The sequence below is a fragment of the Primulina tabacum genome, chromosome 1 (assembly GCF_025594145.1).
Source record: "Primulina tabacum isolate GXHZ01 chromosome 1, ASM2559414v2, whole genome shotgun sequence".
Classification (NCBI taxonomy): domain Eukaryota; kingdom Viridiplantae; phylum Streptophyta; class Magnoliopsida; order Lamiales; family Gesneriaceae; genus Primulina; species Primulina tabacum.
The window spans coordinates 11,860,618-11,885,255 of NC_134550.1; the positions used below are offsets into that span (position 1 = coordinate 11,860,618).

At 37.6% G+C, this 24,638-nt stretch overlaps 2 protein-coding genes across 2 annotated transcripts; one reads left to right on the forward strand and one right to left on the reverse strand.

The window, feature by feature from the left end:
- Positions 1–935: 935 nt before the first annotated feature.
- On the forward strand, positions 936–5,449 carry LOC142541532 (polyadenylate-binding protein 2-like). Its single transcript, XM_075648055.1, has 9 exons — positions 936–1,539; positions 2,027–2,145; positions 2,289–2,945; positions 3,052–3,129; positions 3,201–3,290; positions 3,568–3,705; positions 4,037–4,216; positions 4,288–4,491; positions 4,999–5,449. The coding sequence occupies exons 1-9, from the start codon at positions 1,302–1,304 to the stop codon at positions 5,227–5,229; spliced, it is 1,935 nt and encodes a 644-aa protein (XP_075504170.1). The 5' UTR covers positions 936–1,301; the 3' UTR covers positions 5,230–5,449.
- Positions 5,450–6,112: 663 nt separating this feature from the next.
- Positions 6,113–12,349, reverse strand: LOC142541541 (putative E3 ubiquitin ligase SUD1). The gene is made up of 9 exons (XM_075648063.1): positions 11,920–12,349; positions 10,651–11,340; positions 9,516–10,277; positions 9,209–9,420; positions 8,753–9,100; positions 7,530–7,690; positions 7,278–7,441; positions 7,052–7,198; positions 6,113–6,872 (listed from the first exon to the last, which is right to left on the reverse strand). The coding sequence occupies exons 1-9, from the start codon at positions 12,256–12,258 to the stop codon at positions 6,363–6,365; spliced, it is 3,333 nt and encodes a 1,110-aa protein (XP_075504178.1). The 5' UTR covers positions 12,259–12,349; the 3' UTR covers positions 6,113–6,362.
- Positions 12,350–24,638: the final 12,289 nt, after the last annotated feature.

The following is a 24,638-nucleotide window of genomic DNA, read 5'->3' on the forward strand; positions in this document are numbered from 1 at the left end:
ACCATCCCTTAATAATAATAAAAAAACATATGATAACACGACATTCGAATATCAAATCTGTCTAAAAAAAATTTGTAAAAGTAAATGCGGCTTTCGGCGGACACAAGCCCTCACAACTTGCTTGCTCTCGTGTATGAAACTTGTTAAAAGATTGGAACTTGCATTCTAACTCAATCTCAAAAGCTAGCTCAAGAGGAGAAGATTGTCCAAGACCATATATCCAACTTCAAGGTATTTTATCCAACCGATGTCGGACAACTAACACACCCTTCCCGTCCAGGAATGAACATCTGGAGCGTGAAGTTTACAAATGACTCAATTATGGGCAGAACGGGTGACCCAACTATAGGCAGTCCAACATATAACGGTGCAACCTGAGCTCTGATACCATGTTAAGATTGGAACTTGGGCCTAACTCAACCCCAAAAGCTAGCTTAAGGGGAGAGGATTGTCCAAGACCATATATACAACTCCAAGATATTTTATCCAACCGACGTGGGACAACTAACAAAATTATATACACTCAAGCTCATTAGTTCACATTTACTTATTCGTCAGGAATGAAAACTCCACCTTTCTCTTTTAAAAACTTTGGAGAACCATTTATGTTTTGAGAAGATTAGGCTTTTTTAGAAGTCTAAAATCTCCTCTCTAGTTGCCTCGTCCAATCGGCAGTTTCCAGATAGGTGATTATCCAATATTAACCATCTTTATCATAAACATTTATTTTTAATAAACTTGAAACACAAACTAAAAATTATTATTCATACTTAAAACACGTAAGTGAGAGAAGAATCAAACGACGCGCAAATGTGGGACCAACTTTCGTAATCGACGGATGACAACGTAGTTTGTAACATCGACGGTCAAAATTGACACACGTAATCCCACTCCTACAAATCACTCCACGCAGTAATAATATAATAACCCTAAAGTATAACAATGAGCAGTTTCGAACTGCCCTTTCGTTTACCCCTCTCCGCTTCTCTCAGGCATAGCCGCCCGTCGGTCCGGCGGCCATATCTACCCCCTCCGTCGGTTATCCGACCTATGCATCCTTCCCTCTCCTCCCTTTACTGAAAACTAAAAAAAAATCGAAAAATCTTCCGAAAAGTCCAAATTCTTACCCCGTTGTGTTTCTACTTTTGGTCAAGCTTTTTCAATCTGTTTCGAATTTTTTTATTTCTCTGATTTTGGTAATAAGAAAGAGGAGAGGGAAGTCATTTGAAAAAAAAAATAAAAAAAAAATTGAAAATTCTCCGAAAAGGGCAAAAAAAAAAATCATCTCTTAGGATTTTGATATGTCGGCGCCTGTTCAGATGCAGACTCAATTGCAGGTGGTGAATGCGGTTCCCTCCGGCGGGGCGCCGTTCGTGACGTCACTTTACGTCGGTGATCTCGACGCGAACGTGACGGATTCGCAATTGTACGATTTGTTCATCCAGATGGGAGATGTGGTTTCTGTTAGGGTTTGTAGGGATTTGACTAGCCGTCGTTCACTTGGATATGGCTACGTCAACTACGGCAACCCTCAAGATGGTTCGATTATTACGCCCCTTTATTACAATTCGAATTTTGATTTAATATGGGCAGTCTATCATGTATCTTTGTGTTTAATTATGGTGTTGTTTCTGGAAAGTGGAAGTGCTTCAAAGATGACATTTTTTACGTCTGTGTTGTTAATCGTTTGGATTCAGGATCTTCTCTTATATGCTATATATTGTGCTGTGTTGTGAATGACGATAGTAGCGAACAAATTTATTTTATGTTCCCATTTAACTTGTATTGGCTCCATATAATAGGTATATTTCACCTTGTTTTTAGTTGTCAGATATTAATGTACTCCTATCCTTTAGATTTGATGGCAATTAAACATTTGAATTTTCTTTGGAGTTACCTGTTAAAGGTTACATCATATGGTTAAGATTAATCGTGACCTTATTTTCATGTCAATTTATTCGTCCAGAATCAGAGAATCCCTTTCTTATATTATTTTTCTGTCAAAAAATTTCTCTCTCGATGACAGCTGAGAGAGCAATGGAGGAGCTGAATTTCACTCCTCTCAATGGAAGGCCGGTTAGGGTAATGTATTCTCATCGCGATCCTAGTATACGTAGAAGTGGTGCAGGAAATATCTTTATTAAGGTTTGTTTTCCTATATTTTTGTCTCAATATTCCTTTGCATGCCTGCATAGCACAATCATGGAGATACAAGCTGTGAGGTCCATACTTACTGCAATTCTTACCATAACTACTAATACTTGTTATGATGTAATTGGTTTGAGCAGAATTTGGACAAGGACATCGATCATAAAGGTCTTCATGATACATTTTCTGCGTTTGGGAACATTCTCTCTTGCAAAGTGGTTACAAATTCTTCTGGTCAGTCAATGGGCTATGGCTTTGTGCAATATGCTGGTGAGGAATCTGCCCAGAAAGCTATCGAGAAGCTCAATGGCATGCTATTGAATGGAAAGCAAGTCTATGTTGGGCCATTCCTGCGCAAGCAAGAAAGAGAGATGTCAGTAGACAAAACAATATTTAACAATGTGTTCGTAAAGAATTTATCTGAATCAACAACTGAAGAAGATCTTAAGAAGACATTTGGCGAATTTGGATCAATAACTAGTGCAGCGGTGATGAGAAATGAAGATGGAACATCAAGATGCTTTGGATTTGTGAACTTTGACAATGCAGAGGATGCTTCTAGAGCTGTTGACTCTCTTAATGGCCTGAAATTTGATAGTAAGGAATGGTATGTTGGAAGAGCTCAGAAGAAATCTGAGAGGGAATCAGAATTGAAACATCGTTTTGAGCAGACTGTGAAGGAAACAGTAGACAAATCCCAGGGACTAAACCTGTATATAAAAAATCTTGATGATAGCATCAGTGATGAGAAACTGAAGGAAATGTTCTCTTCATTTGGATCGATAACATCATGCAAGGTTGGTGGATAATTCTTGAATTTGGTTGGATAGTGTCACCAATTTTATTGATATTTAATCCTCTGGTATTCTGTGGCTCTCTGGATTTTCTCTAATTCTCATTCAGGTGATGCGAGATCCCAAAGGAATAAGCAGAGGGTCAGGATTTGTTGCATTCTCCTCACCTGACGAGGCCTCTAGAGCTGTGAGTATACTTGTGTGCATTCTCATCTTTTGTTGCCTTCTCACTTAATTATTTCATTTCAATTTTTTTAGCTTTCTGAAATGAATGGCAAGATGATTGCTAGCAAACCTCTTTATGTTGCACTTGCTCAAAGGAAGGAGGATAGAAGAGCACGGTTGCAGGTATTGTTGCTTGTTTTTCGAACTTGCGACGTATTGCTAGGAACATTGAAACTGAAAATCTGAAGGATCAATTATAATCTTGTGGACCTGATAGATTGATTGTTGTTCTGTACAGCTTCTTTTTTTCTTTCTCCATTTGCAAAGCTTTTTTAGTTCTTCCCTGAGCAGTTTATTTTTGTTTCTCCATTTCTATATTGTTCAGCTTTATACTTGTCACTTTTGTAGTACCTTGTGAATGATTGGATGTAAATTTTGATTTTTCAATCATTTTATTCAGGCTCAATTTGCTCAAATGCGGCCAATTTCTGTCATGCCTACTGCCACTCCTCGCATGCCTATGTACTCTCCTGGTGGCGCTGGCTTAGGGCAGCAAATATTTTACGGACAACCTCCACCTGCCATGCTCCCACCCCAAGTAATTATATTTTCACATGATACTTGGTTCAAGCAATTACATTTTCGCATGATACTTAGTTTAGAAAGTTCGATATTTAGTGGATATTTCGTATTGGAAAAGTAGTATTGGATAACGCAGCATATTTGAAATTACTATTGCAAACACTTGAGGTTCTTGGAGATACGAGGGGTGTTAATATTACTGGTAAATTGTTTGTAGCTGAAAATTATCGTGCAACTGAATTTGTATGGTAGATTTTTTATGAAATATTTCAACTTGTATCAGCTCCGGATTTGGCCATGTGTTTCGAGAACTTTACAATGTATGTCATGCCATGTCTTCTTTTCAGCCTGGATTTGGGTATCAGCAGCAGCTTGTTCCTGGTATGAGACCTGCTGGGCCTCTCATGCCAAATATGTTTTTGCCTATGGTCCAACAAGGGCCTCAAGGTCCACGTCCTGGTGGTAGGCGTGCCAACGGTGTTCCTATGCAACAAGTCCCACAGCCTGTTTCTGTAATGCAGCAGCCGGTTTGTGGCCCTTTGACTCGTGCTTTTTCCCCTTGAATTCTTGGCTTTTTTCATTTGTTTCTTTTGTGCAGATGCTTCCTAGGGGACGCGGCTATCGCTACCCCCCTGTGCGTAGCATTCCTGATGTCTCTTTGCAAGGGATGGCTGGAAGCATGATTCCTGTCCCTTATGAGATGGGTGGCATGCCGTTGCGTGAATCAGGAGTGTCTCAGCCCATTCCAATTGGCGCGCTGGCATCTGCACTCGCAAATGCTTCGCCCATAGAACAGCGGACGGTGAGCATTGCCACGTGTCTCCCTCATTTACACGTTATCATTGTACGACTTTTGGCCTATACTTATGAAATATATCCAAGAGTTGTAGAATGTGTCCCATTCAAATGTGACCATATGTCATTCCATGTCATATTTCTTGATAGTCTTTTCCCATTAAAGGAGTTACTGCACCAAAAAGTTGTTTTCTTTTCCCTTTCAGCTGTTTTGGCTATATGGTGTCTAAGAACATAGTGATTATTGAATTTAATTTTCCAAGTCACCATTTATTCTTGTGAAATTTAGTCTTGTTAATTTTGGCATGCCTTTATTTATTATTGCTTTGAATTATCAAAACAATATTCAAGAGTGCATATTAGATTGTATTTTGATTTCTTGGTTAAGATTCTGGACGCAACACTTGCCATTTAGTTGATATACCATTCACAAGCAGCTTGGCTTTGGCCCTACATTTATCTTGTGATGATGATGTCTTTTGATACGGATGAGTTTGGTTTTTGGTATAAATAGATGCTGGGTGAAAATTTGTATCCACTTGTGGAACAATTGGAGCCAGAGATGGCAGCCAAGGTGACAGGCATGCTATTGGAGATGGATCAGACTGAGGTTTTGCACTTGTTGGAGTCACCAGAGGCTCTTAAGGCTAAGGTTGCGGAGGCTATGGACGTCCTGCGGAATGTGTCTCAGCAGCAGGCTGGCCACTCTGCCGACCAATTGGCTTCTCTGTCTTTGAATGATTGACTTGGTTTGAGGAAAACATTGTCGTGCAAATGTGTCAAGTCAGTTAAAGGCAACTGTTTTTAGTTTTTACTTTTGATGCGTGAGACTTCAAAGTTTGGGATTTTCTATGCCACCTTGAATCTTTTTTTTTTTGTTGGCAAGTTGAATGTTGGATGTGTTGTGGAACCTTTATTTATGTGTGCTCTTTTTTCCAATATTTAACCAGACGATTTTGGGCTGATTTGGTTGATGTTTTGATTCTCTCTTGACTATCATTGCTTGTCAGTGTAGCTCAAGTACGATTGATTGGTATCTATTTACATTCTGAAGGTTTAAGCGACGCGATATGTTCACTTAGTTCTGTTCCTCATGGGAGGGAAAATAACACACAAGAACCAACTCGCATCGACCGTCTGTTCGACAAAAACCCTCGTCCTTTCGAACAATAGATTGATACATCTTTATTTTTAAAAGAATCAAACGTATTTCACCTGTCATAAAAACTCGACACGTGTATACTTTCTGATGGTGAGTTTTATGCATGATCTTAAAAAGCAAAGTCCGATTAATTATACATAGGATATTACGATTTTGGAATCAGCATGTTTTGGATAATTATTCAGATCCATTGTCGATTGACCTAATCATCAATGTATCCAAATCCTCCAGTATTGGTTATATGATGCATTTGACAACATCCATAGACCCAAATGACTTATTTTTCAGATTACAGTTTTATTTAAAATGTTTTGGAAGTGCTAATTACCAAATAGCAATTTTCCTTGAAATAACCTTATAGAATTAACACTAGTGACAAAAAGTAGGTCTGCACGAACAACTCGACTTACAAATGCCGGTGAAACGTTATTTAAGGATCATTTTTGACTTGATGTCTTATATAAAGTAGAATCTGAATCAACTTAAACCTTGTGAATTCAGGATCGATTGTGTAACTGACTACCAAGATCGTGTATATCTATGGTCATATTCGAACTGTTGAATAAACAAGCTTTGTACGAACTAGTCCTAATTAGTACAGAATATTTACAAAACTCGCCCAACCTCGGTCGACCCGACCAGACTTTACTCTTTGGAAAGGAGTCACGTTTGGGCCTCAAAATAGTTTCTCCGTTGACACAGCACAGCTTCAAATTTTAAGCATCCAAGCGAGCAACTTGCCTTTGTCTCATTCCAACCACAGCAGCTGCCGGATTGTCTTCGTTAACGTCAGTGCCATTAGCAGTAGAATCTTGGTTCTCAAGGGTAGGATGGGAATCAGATTGTTGATTCTCCAACTTCTCCCCAAAATTATGGAGTCTACGACCGATCAAATATCGGTCATCGCGTATAGAATTGTGGAGATTGGTGAACCAGACATGAAAGCGTTTGGCGCAGAAAAATATCAAACTGAGGATGAGACATCCCACCCAGGCGAATCGATAGACAGCAGAGTTCACTATTAATGGGTACCCCAATATCGGAAAGACCCCTCTTGCTAAAACGTAGGGAACACATAAAGCCGTAAGCAGCTTCATAATGATTGGGAAGACTATCTCGCGCATCACCCAAAGACCTTGGAGCCTCGAGAAACCATCGTCTCTAACCCTTTCAAATTTAACACGCCAGCTCTCGTCCATTAGTGGCATCATGTGATCCAGCATAACCTGTTATAATGAAAACACAAGTTCAACCTGACCTGCATCAAACCATCCATCTACAATCCCTTCTACACTCAAAAAGACTTGGATAAAACACAAATTTGTGGACAAGTGGTAACTAATTAAATCACAGTAAAATAGAAGGTTTTCCTGAGAAGATATGGACAAAGAAGTCTACTGCTTACCAGTCTAGTCCAGATCTTCAAAAAGATCAGTCCTAGAGCCCAATCCTGGTACAAAAGAAAAACTGGACTTTCATCCACAGGCACCCGCATAGGCACGATCACGAGAAGTTCAAAAAGCAGTCCAATCAACACAGGAATGACAAAAATCTGGAATATTGAGGCAATACACTAGTTAGCAGAACTAATACATATGACACTATTTAATCACAGACCAACACATTCTTACCCATATCGACAAGAGAAAAGAGCTCTTGAGAATAATGCCACACCATTTTGTAATCTGTTTGAGTAAAACTCGAGTTCTTCTGGTTCTTACAAGCTCAAGACAATACCTTGTTCCAGCCGAAGCAGTCCAAATAACATAGCTTCCGATCACAAAAGCATATATATCTAATAAAAGAACATGTGAGCAATTTTAGCTTATCCTAATATCAAAGAATAAAAAAAGGATAATTAATTGATTCATCCAATAAAATACCATTGCATTTGATGCCATGAGTAATTGGGAGAAGTGGGATGGCATTGAAGAGCAATCGACCAATTGAAATGGGTACAATTATCAACGCAGAGTTGAAGACCAGCAGGGTCATCCAAGCCACAACCAACAGCAGCACGATACGGAGTACAAAGGCCCACCTTCTAAAAGATTAACGTAGATGGTATAAAGAAAAAAAGCCATAGTCGACAATCATTTTAAAAGGAGATCAAAAAACTTGCACAGAATGCCAATACAATTATAAGCGCTCTACACAAGGCAAAGCTAAGATTTGGCTAAATAAAAAATTTCATAAAACTGATAATAAAATATTAGGATTCATCAAATTCATCAATTAGTAAACTTGACTGCTAAGTGCAACCTATAAAATTAAAACAGATGGTGCAGAAATTAATGAGATAACCAATTCCAAGGGTTTCACCAGAAGCATCTCAGTCCTGCAATACCTTAGCCAAACTCAAGATATTGACGTGACCCACCCTCTCAAAGAACAATCAGACAGTGTCATGAAAAGCTCAACCAAGCAAAAATTATCAAACTGAAATCGTGATATTAATTAGCCGGCGATCCCCTTCATAGCAAGAACATAAAATGCTTATGAGAATGTAGGCTGCTTCATAGAATAACAGCTGATCATACAAGCGGCTAAATAAAAAACTCATCCAAAACTCAAGCTATAGAGAATTTAGATTTCCTTTAATGAAGCCTACCACATGAAATTCTTTCACAAAGCGGAAACGGTGTGAGAGTTGAACCAGTAAATCTCCTTATTGGCTTACTTTCCAAACCATACTTGACGGTCACATTATCTAAAACCTCTAACTTAGAAAATTTTGAACCTTCACTATTTACTGATGAATAGAAACATGTTTTTTTTTAAATTTTGGGTGTCAGGTAAATTCTTTAATCCATTTTCCATGAATTGACATCGCCCCTAGGGCGTAGGCTGAAAAATATTTTCTTCTCTCCAAAATTAGACTCTACCAATAATTTTCCTAAACAGTCACTCAAGATATATATATATATAACCTCAATTTCTATTGGCCACACCGCCAACACCATGCTCAAATGATGTATGTAAGTGAAAATTAAACAAGTGCAAGAATAGGAATCATTAACTGTTTAAATCATAAATAAAATTAAGGCAGTCTGACCGACCCCCTCTCGCACATGATGGTAGACGATAAGAATACCATCAAACTTACTCTGGGTCAGTTGTTTCGTCAGCTTCATACTCTCCAACATTAGTATTTGTCGCTACACGTCTGTGTCTGTTTACAAGTCCAAGGGCCAGAGCTCGTTCCTGCAAAGCAGCATGGGCTTGTCCTCTATCCTGCCGACCTAGATCCCGGTTTCCATGTTCTTGACCACCATTATCCTCTGGCTTTGGTAGAAGAAAATCTGTTAAACCAAGTGCCCAACCAACAGCAGTAAACCAATACCGGAGAATGGATTTGAGAGTATGTCTTAGTTTAAAATGTTGGACAGCGAAAGGAATGCATATTTGAAAGAGAAGCATGTCTGCAGGAATTTCAGTAAATGGGTCGGATACCCTGCAAATAACAAGAGTAGTCTTAAGAATTGAAAGGAGCGAGTCCGTTAAGAGGACAATGCAAGACCAAATTAGCAATAAGATTTCCATGCGGGAAAAGCAATCTTACGAAATATCAAGAGGGAAAATGGATGGAGCCATCCTCATTGCGAGCTTGACTGGCAAAAATACAAGCATCACTATCAAACTCCCATAGACAAAAACAGACAACAGAACCCTACGAGCATGTTTGTGGACAGGATCATCAATCAGATCACGAAAAGGGTTGTAATTCGGATCAGCAGGATCCCGGAGAAAATACAGCACACCATTACGCAATACCTACATGGACATATAACACGATCCAAGGGTATGTAAAATAAGTCTTACTTTATATACCATACAATAGGAAATTAATAATTTGGAACAATAAGTACCCCTCGAAGAAGGCTGACGAAGATGCTTATTTGCAGCATGTAAACAATACCTACAACCCAATGAACCAAGGCACTCGCCAATGGTGAGACTGAGAAGAACTCAACCCTCTGTGATATTGTCTTCCCGAACATCCTAATAGTGCAAAGATCAAGCCACCAACCGCACATGAGAGGAAAAACCCCAAGTTCAATAACCAGGAGGAAGGCAACCTTAATCGTAGTCATTAAATGTCTCATGGCTGCCACAAACTGCCTGAAGAGGGATGGAATAGTTTCTGCGATGGACGTAAAACCATAGAACCTCCCCATGGTCAAAGGCTCTCCTCTGGAATACCGAATTAACGTAATTATCCCGACATAGAAGATAATAAATGCAAATATAAACATGTATCCAACAGCAAGGGTGGTGACATCAGAAAGGCGTGACACCCCAGTAGACTGAACTTTCAAAAGGTCCATTGCAATGGCAGAGCTAATGTTGACCTCAGTTTGTCCTGTTGCATTTATTTTCAGAGCATCGACAACCTGACCAAGCATACTATTTTCATTGCTATCAGATGTCAAATTTACAGAAGCCGTCAATGCATTCTTCAGTGTAAGACTGGCCAATGAAAGTGCTGACTCAGTAAGAGGCACAAATGCAGATAGCAAAGGACTAGCAGCAGAAGATAAAAACCATGACATATAGAAGAGTATAAGTCGTCCTAATGAAAAGGGGACGAAAATCACAACACCGAGGAATATCATGTTGCTTGCAAGAACCTGAGGAAAAAGAGAAGGAAATAGAATGAACTGACCATACAGTATAAGTCCTCCTAATGCAATAGAGACGAGTGAAGGCGGCTTCAACTAAAAAAGGAGACTAATTAGCTGGTCAATTTAACACGACAGAGAAATTTTAAATGACAATTGATTCCAAAGAAAGACAGATATGGGATTCAAACATTATATTCAATCCTGTAAGAAACTTGAAACTCTCCTACATGCATGCATACAGAAGCTAACAGAAGCCCATGAAATCCATGCAATAGATCGGGGGAAAGAAAAAAAAATACAGTTAATCTAAAACATGATATTTGAAAGAAATGCAATCTAATCATGATTTTCACAGAGAAATTAATGGAGGACATCTCACAGTGAATGCATTTTCCACCAGATGAAATACAGGTCCCTGCATGCCAACCAGTTCATCAAAAGGTACATCCTCTGCACCATCGGCATCATCCAGACCATCAAACATCTGCTCAACATGGGCCTCAAGGCGAGCTGCTTGCATCTCCCACCTGGCTGCAACATTTTCTGCATTCCTTCGGATCATCTGACCGGCCCCACCAATTCCCTGTGCTCCACCATCCTCGCCATTCCCATCTGCTGCAACATTTCTATTGGCTTGAGCAGCTTGCCTTCTTGCACCTCGAACTCCATTTCTATCTCCTTCATCTTCTCTATCAGCATCATGGCCCCCAAGTTCGCGTAAATGTCTGAAGTAATCTCTCAGTGAAGTTGCTCCAAGGAAAATGAACACGATGCTCGCTGAGAGCAGAAATCCATGTAAACAGTCTGTAAGAATGACCGTCGTACCCAAATGACTCAAAAATAGCCTTTGAGCTTCACCAAAACTTCTAACAAAGGCCAACCGCCATATCCAAAACGTGATAAATGGAATTATGAGAAGCCAGACACAAAGCACAAAGCTGAGGCGTAGAAAGAAGTGTAGAACATGGTAAGCTTTCATGGTAATCCCAGCAATGAATTCCAGAAATGGAAGTCTAGTTGGAGCATTATCTGCGTAAACCGGAGAAAATGAAAATGGATGTTTGCAGACCTACATTGAATGAAATCAGCGAGTAAGGCTTAGAACGTCCTGGAATTAAGACACAAGACAGGATTAATTTTTCATAGCAGAATGCTGAACAATTAACAACCAGAAATTTTTAACTAGATAAGCCGTCAATCATAAATTTCTGCAGTATATTAAAGATGACAGATTCATGAAAAGTCTTATTAATTAATGGTACGTGAAACTTCAATGACACAAATTCAGGTTCCTAGTGCCTACCTAAGTAAACATTTTTTACAAAAATATACCAACAAGTGAGATAAAGAGAACAATCAGACAATCGAATTCCACCTCCCACGAGGAAAAACACGGAAAGTCCAGGAATTTATTTTCCCGTCTCGTCTTACTTTCATTTCGGTACTAACTAAACCAAAACAACTAATTACCAGCGGCCTAATCACCAAATAAAGTTCCCGGAACATCTTGACTCGCCAAAAATCTCATCAAATCCATTTGAAATGAAATTAAACCAAGTCAACAGAAATCACAGCAACCAAACTACAACTCGCAATAACAAAATTGAAGACTCGCAAGTCATAACCACAACAATCAAATACTACAAACCTCGCATTGGCGAGCGTTACTATGAGTAAGCCACTGAAGAAGGCATTCCTGGTGCACAAACTTGATGCTTCCGCTGCACGCGCAGGGGTACTGCAGCGGATTATCGATGTCCCCAGGATTCCGGCAGATCCGGCAAACATCCTCTTCCTCCTCCTCATCCAACAAATCGTACTTGCTTACCCCGTTAATATCAATATTTTTCATGGTGTTACTGCTGCCATAACTGCTCACGCCTGGCGAAGAATCAAGCGAAGAATCAACAGACGACGGCTCCGCCACCGCGTGAGACGAGGACGAAGATCCAGCCGACGCCGCCTCCGTTGCCGATCCGATCTCCATCCAGCCGGCGGGATAAACCAGGTGAACCCTTAGGGTACGTTAAAATTTGTGCGTTCCGGAATGGAGGTGGGGTTAAGATTTGGTCTAATTTGATTTTAGATGAGACTATTTATTAGTGGAGAATAACTGAGGTGACGGTTTTGCCCCTGCCGTGGAGGACATTTTGGGAAACGCGCATGTATATACTGTCCGCGGATTGCCGGTTGCGGTGGTTTAGCATTGACCGGGAAATTAATAGTGGGAATGCAATGGAAGGGCATGGCGGCCTCAATTACTTTCTAGAAAAAAATTTGTGAAATATAAATATGTCCCCTTCCCATGTGCAGATGACATTTATTCGATTTAATTTGATCTAACTTAATTAACTCATAAAAAATATTATTTTTCAATGAATTAGTTGCATCGAGGTATATATATGTGTGAATATATTTTTTTGAGACGGATCTCACGAATATTTATCTATGAGACGGGTCAACACTACCGATATTCACAATAAAAAATAATAATCTTAGCATAAAAAGTAATATTTCTTCATGGACGACCCAAATAAGAGATCTGTCTCACAAAATACGACCGTGAGACCATCTCACATAATTCTTTGTATATATATATATATAAAACGTGTCACAAAATATATATTATATATATAACGTGTCACAAAATATCTATTTTATCTTAAATATTCAAGTCATGGAATCATAATAACTAAGTCGTTCGTTTAGTTCTCTCTTCGGCAATCAAACCCTTCGATGTGACGTGTCCTTCGCTCTTACCAAGATTTGACTATTTTGACGAACACAAGATGTTGCGTAGATAATGTATTTATAGTCGACTATTACATTTATATATTGTTATACAAGAAAATCTACCATTTTCGTTACTGGTTGACGAATGTCCAAAGCGACATGGTGTGACTTTATTTCATAGAAACATGTAATAGAAAATTCGATCAATTGAAAGAAAACCCTTTAAAATATTACAAAAATATAAATTATAATAAGTGTTGAGAGAAGGTTGATGTTTCTCAAAATATGCCTCAAAGTTCAGTTAATGGGAGCTGAAAACCATTGAGTTAGTTGCATGGATATTGAAACATCTGCGACTTAAAATATTGTTAGAGCTTTTTTTTTACAAGCTCATCTTCGAAATTCTTAAAATTTGTATGCGTACGACATTGCTGAAAAATACCCTTTTAAAAATAATCGTAATTAAATAACAAATAAAACAATACAGTTAAAATTGACCAACTCGTCCATCAAAAAATGTGAGTTAAAATAAACAAGTAAAAGTCCTAATAATCATTAACATGTCAAAATCAGTGCATAAAAATGTTCATGTTCACTCTAAAATAATAAAAACGTGATGTGCGGAAAATATGGTCCTCGGGTCATGTGCGCAAATCCAGCCCTACCTACTCAGAATTCGGCACCCCCAGCCTCCTCAACAATCACTTGCATCATACATGCCTAGTGAGTCTAAAGATTCAACATATTTGTATAGTTAATAGCAAATACATATACATAACATTAGCGACAGTATTATCCATCCACTGTGCCTAGGCCTCATCATCATCGTATACATATATCGTCAGTCACAACCAACTATCTCCTTCAAAAGCATTATCATTTTCAACACTTATTAAAATCATACTTATACGAAATTTTTTCTTAAATCAAGCATGCAACGTATTTTTTCATAATTCACAAAAATCATGCTCGTGATACAAAAAAATTTAAATAAAACATGCCAAATTGTGCTCAGGCCGCTGTCAGGACTAAAATCTCGACTCAGGTGCAAAATGATCATTTTGCCCCTGGAAACCCAAAATGACCACTTTACCCTGGATCTCAAAATTTCGACCTGAAACTTACCAAACTCCTCAAAACATCCCAAAACATAATTATAAGCATTTCTTCGACTTAAAACCGAGCCCGTATCAAAACTTATACGATTCATTTTAAAACTTGGACCGGAGTCCCGGTTTTATCCCGAATCAACCTGAAACTTAACCAAATTTTTCCAAACTTAAACCGTGACTAAAAACTACGGGACTAGCCTAAAAACCACTTATTTCAGACCCCTTATGACCCTCAATTAGTAACCACAAGTTGCTGGAAATTCTGAACATGCATACTCGAACCCTAGTGCACCACGCTTCCATATTTTCGACCCTAGCTCAAGACCAAGCGGACCAGCAGCTAACCATCTATTCTGGGACCAAGTTCGAACCCAAGAGGCTCTTGTTTACGAACCCTAGCTGACCCTACTTCCCAAAACATCAGCTCCGTGCGCTACCCTTGAAACTGCGCCGCACAAGCTAACGAACCCTCCCTCGACCAAACCCCTTCGGCCGACTCCTAGACCACGAAAAGCCGTTCATGGCCCTCTCCCAGCTCTGTCACGGACCCATGAGGGTCAGTTTCTTGGCTGGATTCAAGACATGAACGATGGCACAACCCAAAGTCTTTGATCTCACCAAAACCGAGCCAACAATCGCTAAGCATTGATCGGCCCTCAATGCTTTCGACACTAAGCCAACTCCAGCCCCTTGCTACCTTAGTTCATGACTTTAACAGCCCCCTAGCACGAAGGTTAGTAGCCCCCTTACACAAACAAATCAAGGAAGACATGAGCATGAGTCATGTAAAAGGCAATTTTCATGTCAAATTTATACAAAAACGTGAACACATGGTAGATCAAAAGATTTCTATGCATTTACATAAACTTTAGCCTAATATTGGCATGAATGAAGCGAAAAAGAAAATACATGTGTGCCTTAGCGTTTAAATGAGAATATCTACGTGCGGGACGTGAACTGGAGAGGCGGGGGAGATGTTTTCTTGAAAATATTGGGGCCGAAGCTTGCTACTGCAAAGGGAGGGAAGGCTGCTGAAAAACGTTGGGGAGTGGCTGCTGAAATGTGAAGTGGGCAGCAAAGGGTGTTATGTAGGGTTAGCGTTTGATTAAGTGTAGTTTAGGTTAATAAAATATGCACTAATGAGCCTTAATTAAAAATTAAAAGGGTTTTGAGTCCATTAGGCTATAAAACAAACCCAACAAGTTCAATAACACTCCCGAAAATATTTTGTTTTGATACGTTTTAGAAAATATTGCCCGAACCCTCAAAAAGTTTTACGAATCGTTAAAATTTGTGTATCGGTAAAAATTATAACCCGGAAAGTAAAAATACCCAACCAAGGCTCACTTTCGAAAAAATACCCTTATAACACTTCAAACTAATTATTTAAAATTAATCATTCAATAAAAAAATATTTTTCCTGATAACCCCCGGTCTCCGTTCCTTGTTCGAGCTCGAAATGTAACTTAAAACCCTAATGTATGAAACTTTAAAATAATCATGCAATAAACTCTAACCATGCAATAATCACGCATTAAATGCATAAAAATCTTTAAACACATCTTTTAAATAAAACACTAGATTGCATGTATTCAGGTTACGTAAATCGAATTTTATGGACCTTACAGATGTGTTTTGTCAGTTGGAAAGAGTTGGGAGCTGTTACTTTGGAGAGTTTCTCGGCTGAAAGAAAAGATATATATAGAACACACAGAAGAGGATTACGAGAGGCTCAAGCCCAAGAAGAGAGAAGAGATCAAGGAGATTAGGCTTGATTGAAAATTCTTGAGTGCTATTCATATCTCTATAATTGTAAATACTCCCTGGTGATTGAATAAAGAGTGGGTCGTTTTTTTTCCCGTGGACGTAGGTCATTCAAGGCCGAACCAAGTAATTTCTTTGTCTATCATTTTCTTTTATGCTTGAGTGCTGGTACACCAACTCGCAAGCAAGGAACGTGTTCATCATCTTACTGATTTGGAAACAAAACCATCACAAGTGGCGACGTCCGTGGGTAACCAATCCACAAATCGACTGACAAATCAAGAAGATGTGCTCTATGAAGTACAACATAGAGAAATTCACAGGAAACAATGACTTTGGGATGTGGAGAATCAAGATGCGTGCTATTTTGATTCAACAAGGGCTAGTTGAAGCCTTGAAAGGTGGAGTAACAACAGAAGAAGATTTAAAAGAACAGATAGTCATTGCAGCCAAGGCTCAAAGTGCCATAATTCTATGTTTGGGGGACAAACCACTTCATGATTCTCCAAAGAAACCACTGCAGCCTGCCATGTGGTGCAAAATTGAGAAGTTGTATATGACCAAGTATCTTGCCAATAGGTTGTACCTGAAACAAAGATTTTATTTCTTGTCACGGCTCAGCCCACTTATGATATTGTCCACTTTGGTCCGAGGCCTCACGGCTTTGAAACGCGTCAGATCATGAGGCGCCCACACGCTGGCTCAAACCTCGCTCTGATACCAAATGTCATGATCCAGCCCACTTGTGATATTGTCCACTTTGGCTCGAGGTCTCACGACTTTAAAACTCGTCACATCGTGCGGCGCCCTCACACACTGGTTCTGATACCAAATGTCACGGCTCAGCCCACTTGTGATATTGTCCGCTTTGGCCCGAGGCCTCACTGCCTTAAAACGCGTCGCATCGTGCGGCGCACACACACTGGCTCAAACCTAGCTCTGATACCAAATGTCACGGTCCAGCCCACTTGTGATATTGTCCGCTTTGGCCCGAGGCTGAGCCGTGACATTTGGTATCAGAGCTAGGTTTGAGCCAGTGTGTGGGTGCCGCACGATGTGACGCATTTTAAAACCGTGAGGCCTCGGGCCAAAGCGAACAATATCACATGTGGGCTGGGGCATGACATTTGTTCAAGATTGGAGAAGGCAAGGGGATCCTGATCAGATAGATGACTTCATCAAGATTCTTGATGATCTTGAAAATATCGAGGTGAAGTTGGAAGAAGAGGACAAGGCTCTGATATTGCTGAATTCCCTCCCAAACTCCTATGAACATTTTAGAGATGCCTTATTGTATGGAAGGGAACAATCCATCACCCTTGAAGAGGTTCAATCTGCCATCTAAGCCAAAGAACTACAGAAGAGAATTCAGTCACAAGGGCAAGTTCATGGTGAGAGTCTGAACACTCGGGGAAGAACTAAAAGAAAACAATATAAGAACAAAAGAGGCCGATCAAGATCCAAAAGCCACATCATATATAAGTGCTTTATATGCCAAAAAGAAGGGCATTTTAAACGTGACTGTCCAGTGGTGCGACTTTGATTGTTGAAATTCCAAAAGCAGGTTGTCCACAAGTAGTATAATTCGGTGAGTTTGAACATCGTATCCACAAGGAAACTAAGTTAATTACAAGTCCACTACAATGTCCTTTTGTTTTTTTTTTTTTCTTTTAATTGTATGAATCTTTAATTGGTAATTTTTAATCATTCAAATTTTAGTTGAAGCAATTGAGATTAGAGGATCCACTCTTGGTATTTTAAAAAGTTAACATTAATGAATATTATTGAAATCTACTTAATAAAATAATTCAAATATATTAAATATTCATATTTATATTATGTTAAATATTATTATCTTATAAGTATATAATATATACCAAAACTTATAAATGTTGTCAAGTATTTATTGTGCTATATATATATTTGTTAACACTAAAATCAAGGTTTCCACTTTAAATGGTTGGTAAACCAAACAAACATTTAAATAGTACCAAAAAATTAATATTATGATATATTCATATATAATAAATCAAGGCATCCACTTTAAATGATTGGTAATATCAAATTAACATTTAAATGGTTTCAAAATTTAGTGTAACATATAACAACAATAAATCAAAACTCTCACTTATAAGTAAGGTATAATAATGTTTAAAGAAATAAATATAACATAAACAATAAATAATGAATAAATAATATAAAACATAAACTTAAACCTTTTAAATTATCTTATATATTATCATACCAAGAGTTTCAACTTTTCATCTCAACTTTGAGAAAGTTACCTACTTATTATTCAAAGTGTAAAAATTTGAATATGAAATTAACATGTTAATTATATTTAAATGAAGAAATAAAAGAAAAACAAAGAGAGAAATATTATTAACTCAAATGTTTATTTATAAAATTACGGATATCTCAATACATTACAATGCACCCCTGTTTATAGCCAAATTTGGAAGAAAATCACAAATAAAATATTATTTTGTACATATAAGTCTTCATTGGTATTCCAATAAATTGTGTCATCATACACATCACTTTTAAAAATATTCTCAACCGATTTTGCTTTTCAACATAAAACAAAACATATAGATAATTGAGTTGTTTGAATTGTGTTATTTTTTTGTTACCATTTGACCAAGTAATTTGAGAGATATAGTAAAAATGCTCTAATATGGTAAAACTGTCACTCCTTTGGTAACTCTATTTGTTGCTTAATTTGATCTCAATTGTAAGAAGATTTTTATCTCATGCTTGCCATTAATATTTTAGATACTAAAATCAAATTTCTATAAGTCAATAATTATCTTAATCCCATTTGCAAAGCCAATGTTATTCTTGTTTTATTGAAACTGTAAAAATAATAAAAACTTATAATTACACAACTACTTATATTTTATACAATTTATTATAAAACATATAATATTTAAACACTTAATGAAACAAAAACTATAAATGTATATTATAAAACATTTGATTAATGTATAATTTTTTATGTTTATCACACCTCAACCAACTTATTGCTAGTCCCTAGAAATTTAAGCGTTAATAGCAACACAAAACATATTGATTAATTTAAATAGAAATATAATCAGAACTATCCAATTGTTTAAATTAGAGTTGAAAACTGTCAAAGTTATATCAAGATCATCATAATTATAATTTACGAAATAATCTGAGCTGATCAATTCAAAGCTTATTTTCAGGTAATTAAATGTACATGACCTTCAGAAATTCCTAATAAGAGTCCCGACTCCATATCCTCACAGGTTAATAAATGTTTCAATTCATGGGAATGATTTCTCTCATTGAGTTAGAATACAGATAAATGCTCAGGAAAATGGTTTACAGATTGCAAACAGACAAACGAGCCAAATTAATCAAAAGATATGAAATCCATTGATTCAAAATATAGTTATTCTTATTATATTTTTTCCTGGTCTTCTTTTGAGATTTTTTTTCCTTTCAAATAATCATAGAATAAGACTAAGTTTATGCTCTTTGACCACATATTTATTTAATTTATATAATATATTTCTTTCTTTCTATTTTTTTTTTATGAGAGATAAATGAGTCGTAGCATATAACTTTAAAATTACATAAATATTCAACATCTATTTTTTTTATTTAAGTTTGTTTTTTAAAAAAAAAAAATGATTTTGATGATTCTTTCATACATAGAAGAAACTTTTGATTCCTCCTCAATCGTATTACATATAATATTTCCTTCAGCTAAAGTTGTAGGAATAATACCCAAAATCTGACTACATTCAAGATGAACAGATGTTGAAACAGATCATATTAACCCAATATTACCTCCCCCATATACCAAGTGAATTTTTATTTTAGCCAATATCTTTCCAAGATTATTTGTTGCTTCTACAAATACTCACTTTTCTCAGGACTCGACCCACAAAATACGACGCTAGTAGCTGATAACTCCTCCCCTGATGGGACCGTTACGGAGTAGCTCACATCGAGTCCAATGGACTTGACATCCAAATAATTAACGAACATCTCTGAGATAAAAGAGTGAGTGGCCAGGAATCTAACAAGGCCTTTGTAGCTACTCTCTTTATGAAGATATTTCCTGAGGGACATTAGCACGACGCATAAACTTATACCCCAAAATACTAATTATAACCTCATGCGTGGTTAGAAATCTCTAATCAAAGTCTCAAAAATACGAGAACAAACTATTAATCCCGAGTAAAATTTGAAGCATGAATGGCAAAAATAATACGATGTTAAATTAAATAGGTTACCAGTCAGTAAAGTCATGTATGGGTTCGCCTCCTCGGCATGCATGGCGAACACTCTCCCTTGAGTTGGCTGCCTCCACTGCGGGCAGTCCTTCAGATGTGATCACTGGCTCGACACTTGAAGCATTTGTCCGAACCCCATAAACACTGTTCCATATGATGATGGTTACATTTCGGGCACGCTGGATACTCACCAGGCTTCTGAGGAGATTTTTTTTTTTTGCGGAATAGGACCTTTATCTTTCGGCGGTCCTTGAAACGGCCTCTTTCCCTGCAGTCCCTGGAAAGGTTTCTTAAATTGTTGTTGCTGTGAGTGATGTTGCTGGGGTGCCTGATAGGGTCTCTTGCCCTGCCTGTCATTCTCAATATCCCTCTGGTCCTGATCGGCTGCCAAAGCTCTCGACAAAACAATAGAATAAGTGGTAGGACCATCAACTCTAACATCGCGGCGCAAGATCGGCCGTAATCCATCAATAAATGCCTCAGTTTCTCTCGGGCATCATTCTCAATTAGGGGCACGAAGTGACACTCCCTCTCAAACTTCCTTACAAACTCTGCTACGTTGTTGTCTCCCTGTCGCAAAGTAATAAACTCTCTGGTCAGGCGAGAGCATACTTCCTCGGTAAAGTAATTGGAATAGAAGACCTCCTTAAAACCTGTCCAAATCAGGGTCTGCAAATTTACTGACACATACGCGTTCTCCCACCACAATCTAACGTCCCTGTCAGCAGAAAAGTGGCACATCTGACTATGTCTGCATCCTGCAACTCCATAAAAGTGAATATCACCTCGATAGACTTAATTCATTCCTCAGCTATCATCGGATCAGTAGTCCCCGAGAATTTCTTTGGATCTATCCTCCAGAATCTCTCATACACCATCTCTGACCTGGGCCTCGCTCCCAGTATCTACTCCAAGCATTGTTCCCTACAAACTGTGCGAAGAACTGTGTCATCCCTACAGGCATCTGTGCCTGGATATCTGGCGGTGAACGAGAGTGGCCCTCTCCATCCCGAGCCTCACTATCCTCTTCGCCTGCTCCACGTGCGATCATAAGTCTAGGAGGCATATCGTTCCAAAATTTATCCAACAAGTAAACCAACATGCAAAAACATAATATCCATATCATAAGATGAACGTAAATCGAGCTTAAACATGTTTTAAAACTTTAAAACTTACAGACTTGAGGCGTGACTTCTTGAGATTCTTGCAACCGGCATTAGGCATAACCCATTACAAAAACATCACTCTGATACCAACTGTAACGTACCGTACCTTAAAACTACTTTAAATTTGCGAAAATAAAAATTTTCTTAAATAAATAATAATCTTTCGAAATAGCAATATAAATAAAATGCTTGACTAAATATTTGAAATATAAACGAGCACAACTATTTCCTTGTCATCAATATCACAACCAAAACGAGCTTGCGAAAAGTACTAGTTTAAACAACATGATGTAATTTCATTAAAATCAGTTAAATGAATTTAACATGCATAAAACTCTTGAAAACTTTAGCGGTCCTCGGGTTAGGCCTCCGCACAGTCCGAGCCAACTAACTGGGCCCCACCTCTCGCCTTCTCGTACTTGTCCTCACCTGCATCGATCAAGTCTAGTAAATCTAAAGACTCTACATGTATAAACTAAGAATAGCAAATAATACATAATAAAATCACATTCATTACAAAGTAGTACATACATACTTGAACTCTGAACATATTTATATAAACATAAATGTGCCACCATTTCATAATTTTTTCATAAACGTGATGAATCATACATACTTAAACATGCATAAACATCATCATTTTGCGTAGAGATATGTTTCAAAGCAAAAGACCCATATTTTCAAGTATGTATTACTACTTTTCAAAGCAAGTGACCCAAAACAAGTGTTGGGGGGGTTAATTTAGGGGCTAGAAAAAAAACTTAGTTAAATAATTAGTGATAAAATAATAATAATCTAATAATTTAATCATACTCAAAGATTTAATAATCTAAATAAGTACCAAATTTTCAAGATTAAAATTCTCAAATTCAAATTAGTATATTTGAAAATCTTAAAATCATCTAGTAAATTAAATTAGACTTTAAAATGCTTAAAATTTCAAAAATCATTTAAAATATCAATTTGACAAAAATAAAATACTCGATTATTCATGAATCGCCTAAATCAGTCATCGGTCTCTTTCCCCGATCCCGCATCGAATATTCGCCTGAAACATAAAACTCAAGAAAACGTTTTAACGTGCATCAAATAAACATGTAATAATTTAAAATAATGCCAATTATAAATCATTCATCGTTAAAATCATTTTAAAATTAAATAAATGATTTAACAATTAAATAAATACATGAGTTTACGTGTACTGATTTTGGGATGTACACGATGCATCTGCTCCACCAACCGGCCTTATTATGTCTTCTGTCTTAGCACACATCGACCTTCCGAAGTCCAACCGATTTCTGAAGATATGCCATTTTTGTCTGATTTTGATCAGGACACGACTCGCAAGAAAAAATCTCATTCTCCCCAATCTACCTCTGCTAATGACCCTGCTCAAGGCCCTCTCCAAGCACAATTGGTGTCATCTCCTAAAAATCCACAGAAAGACAAGGTAACTATTGCCTCAAAATTCCCCTACATCTAAAGTTCCTTCAAACACTCTGGAAGCACAGGAAGCTATAGACAAAGTACTTCCTGCCTCAAAGGAAGAAATTGACAGTGATTGAAAATATAGCTGCTGAATTCGATGACCCTCAATCCTCAAAGTCAACTGAAAAAGGTTCATTTTCTCAATTAGTCTAATTCAAGGCAAGATTAATCTCTTCATCAGATCAAATTGAACCGGAAGAATAAGAATTAATAACGGAAAATATCCAAAGGGAGATTTTGGACAAACTAACAAATATGAATCATTCGATTCTTTCTCTTAACCGTAAGCATTTTGATCTCAAAGAAACATTTCAATCAATGAAGTTTGCTCCCTCCAAGGAATTCTCTGCTATGCATACAAGTGTTACCATCCGGCAATACAATCACAAATCTTCATATCTCAACATGTGAACTAAGCTTTCACGTCTTAAAGCACATGTTAACCAACGCATGGATGTCCAAGGAGCACAACTTACTAAAATCATGAAATTTCTTATCCATGACGATGTCAAAAAAGGGGAAAGAGAGTGGCAAAAGGAAGTTTTGAGAGCAGAAGAGTCAGTTAGGAAAAGGGTTACATAGCAAGCTAAAGAAGAACAAGCTAAACAAATCTGAGGACAAAAAAAAAGGTTAATGTATTGTATCTGTTTAGATGTCTTTGCATTCTGATTTTTTTTAACTGTAGCTTGTAATTTCATTCACTCAAAGAAATACAACTTTTTATTTAGCTGGTGCAATTATTTGTAAACTATTGTATAGATTTGGAGCTGGGTTTAGTCATCATCAAAAAAAGAGAATTGTTATTACTCAAAAGTTTTGGTGATCGACGAAATCGAAAATAGTACTTGATTATTTCAGGAAACAACCGCAAAGTTTTTATGTATAACAGGTAGCGGTTCAACTGCTTAAGAGTTTAGGCTACATACCAGTTCTACAGCTTCAAGATTTTAGACCGCATATCAATTCAACCGTTTATAGAAGAAGAAGTTAAAACCGGATGTTCGAAGAACACGATATCACAGTCATTAAAATTCATTTATTGCTTACTTAATGAAAGACATTTTCTTAACGATTTAGTACATTCAAATGGGTATGCATAGTCACAAGTCAACCATGTTATTCACAAATCCCTATATCGATATGCATTTAAGTCACTGTCCCAGAAGAGAAAGATTAATTTGTGTCCTACAAGTTCTGATGGTAAAAACAGTTGCCATAAAAGGATACTTGGAAGTAACTCTTCAAGGAACGAGATTCAAAGTTGTGCTAGCAAAGAGAACATTAAATGCATTGCTAGAGAACATTTAATATATTTACGGTTAATAGTGACACATCATTCCAAGGGTACAAGTTAACGTTGCTCATCTCTTTCCGACCGTTGGAATGAAAACTTATATAAGCAGAGCTGGTAGTATGCAAGATGTTGGCGAGAAAATGAGATATACTGTTGGAACATTTCATGTTCGCAATCATTATTTTGATGTTAACAAAACTTGTTTATTTATTTATAATGAGTTTACCTAAGTGCGCAGAATCTGAAACTGACCAGCATCGAACTGATCAGTTACCAAGCTTAAACTGAAGCTATCGAGATGCAAACTGAAAGTGTCAACTGATCGATCGAACTGAACCAGGACAACTGAAGTATCAAGAGCAGTTCAAATGATTGTCCAGTTGATAGGTGGTTCAGCAGAAGACCTTCAGAAGCCCGACCAGCTGATGAAGTGTTCAACTGATGAAGAGCCCAACTGATCAGTTTAACTGAATCAGTGAAATCAATTCAGCTGACGAGTCAACTGATTTCACCTCACCAGTTCAAGACCAGTTCAACTGACC

Coding starts and splice junctions, on each gene's coding strand:
- LOC142541541 (XM_075648063.1), bottom strand. CDS start 12,258: ATGGAGATCGGATCGGCAACGGAGGCGGCGTCGGCTGGATCTTCGTCC. Junction 11,341..11,919: donor GTAACGCTCGCCAATGCGAG/GTTTGTAGTATT, acceptor CATTCAATGTAG/GTCTGCAAACATCCATTTTC. Junction 7,691..8,752: donor GACGAAACAACTGACCCAGA/GTAAGTTTGATG, acceptor TTAATCTTTTAG/AAGGTGGGCCTTTGTACTCC.
- LOC142541532 (XM_075648055.1), top strand. CDS start 1,302: ATGTCGGCGCCTGTTCAGATGCAGACTCAATTGCAGGTGGTGAATGCG. Junction 3,706..4,036: donor CTGCCATGCTCCCACCCCAA/GTAATTATATTT, acceptor TCTTCTTTTCAG/CCTGGATTTGGGTATCAGCA. Junction 4,217..4,287: donor TTTCTGTAATGCAGCAGCCG/GTTTGTGGCCCT, acceptor TCTTTTGTGCAG/ATGCTTCCTAGGGGACGCGG.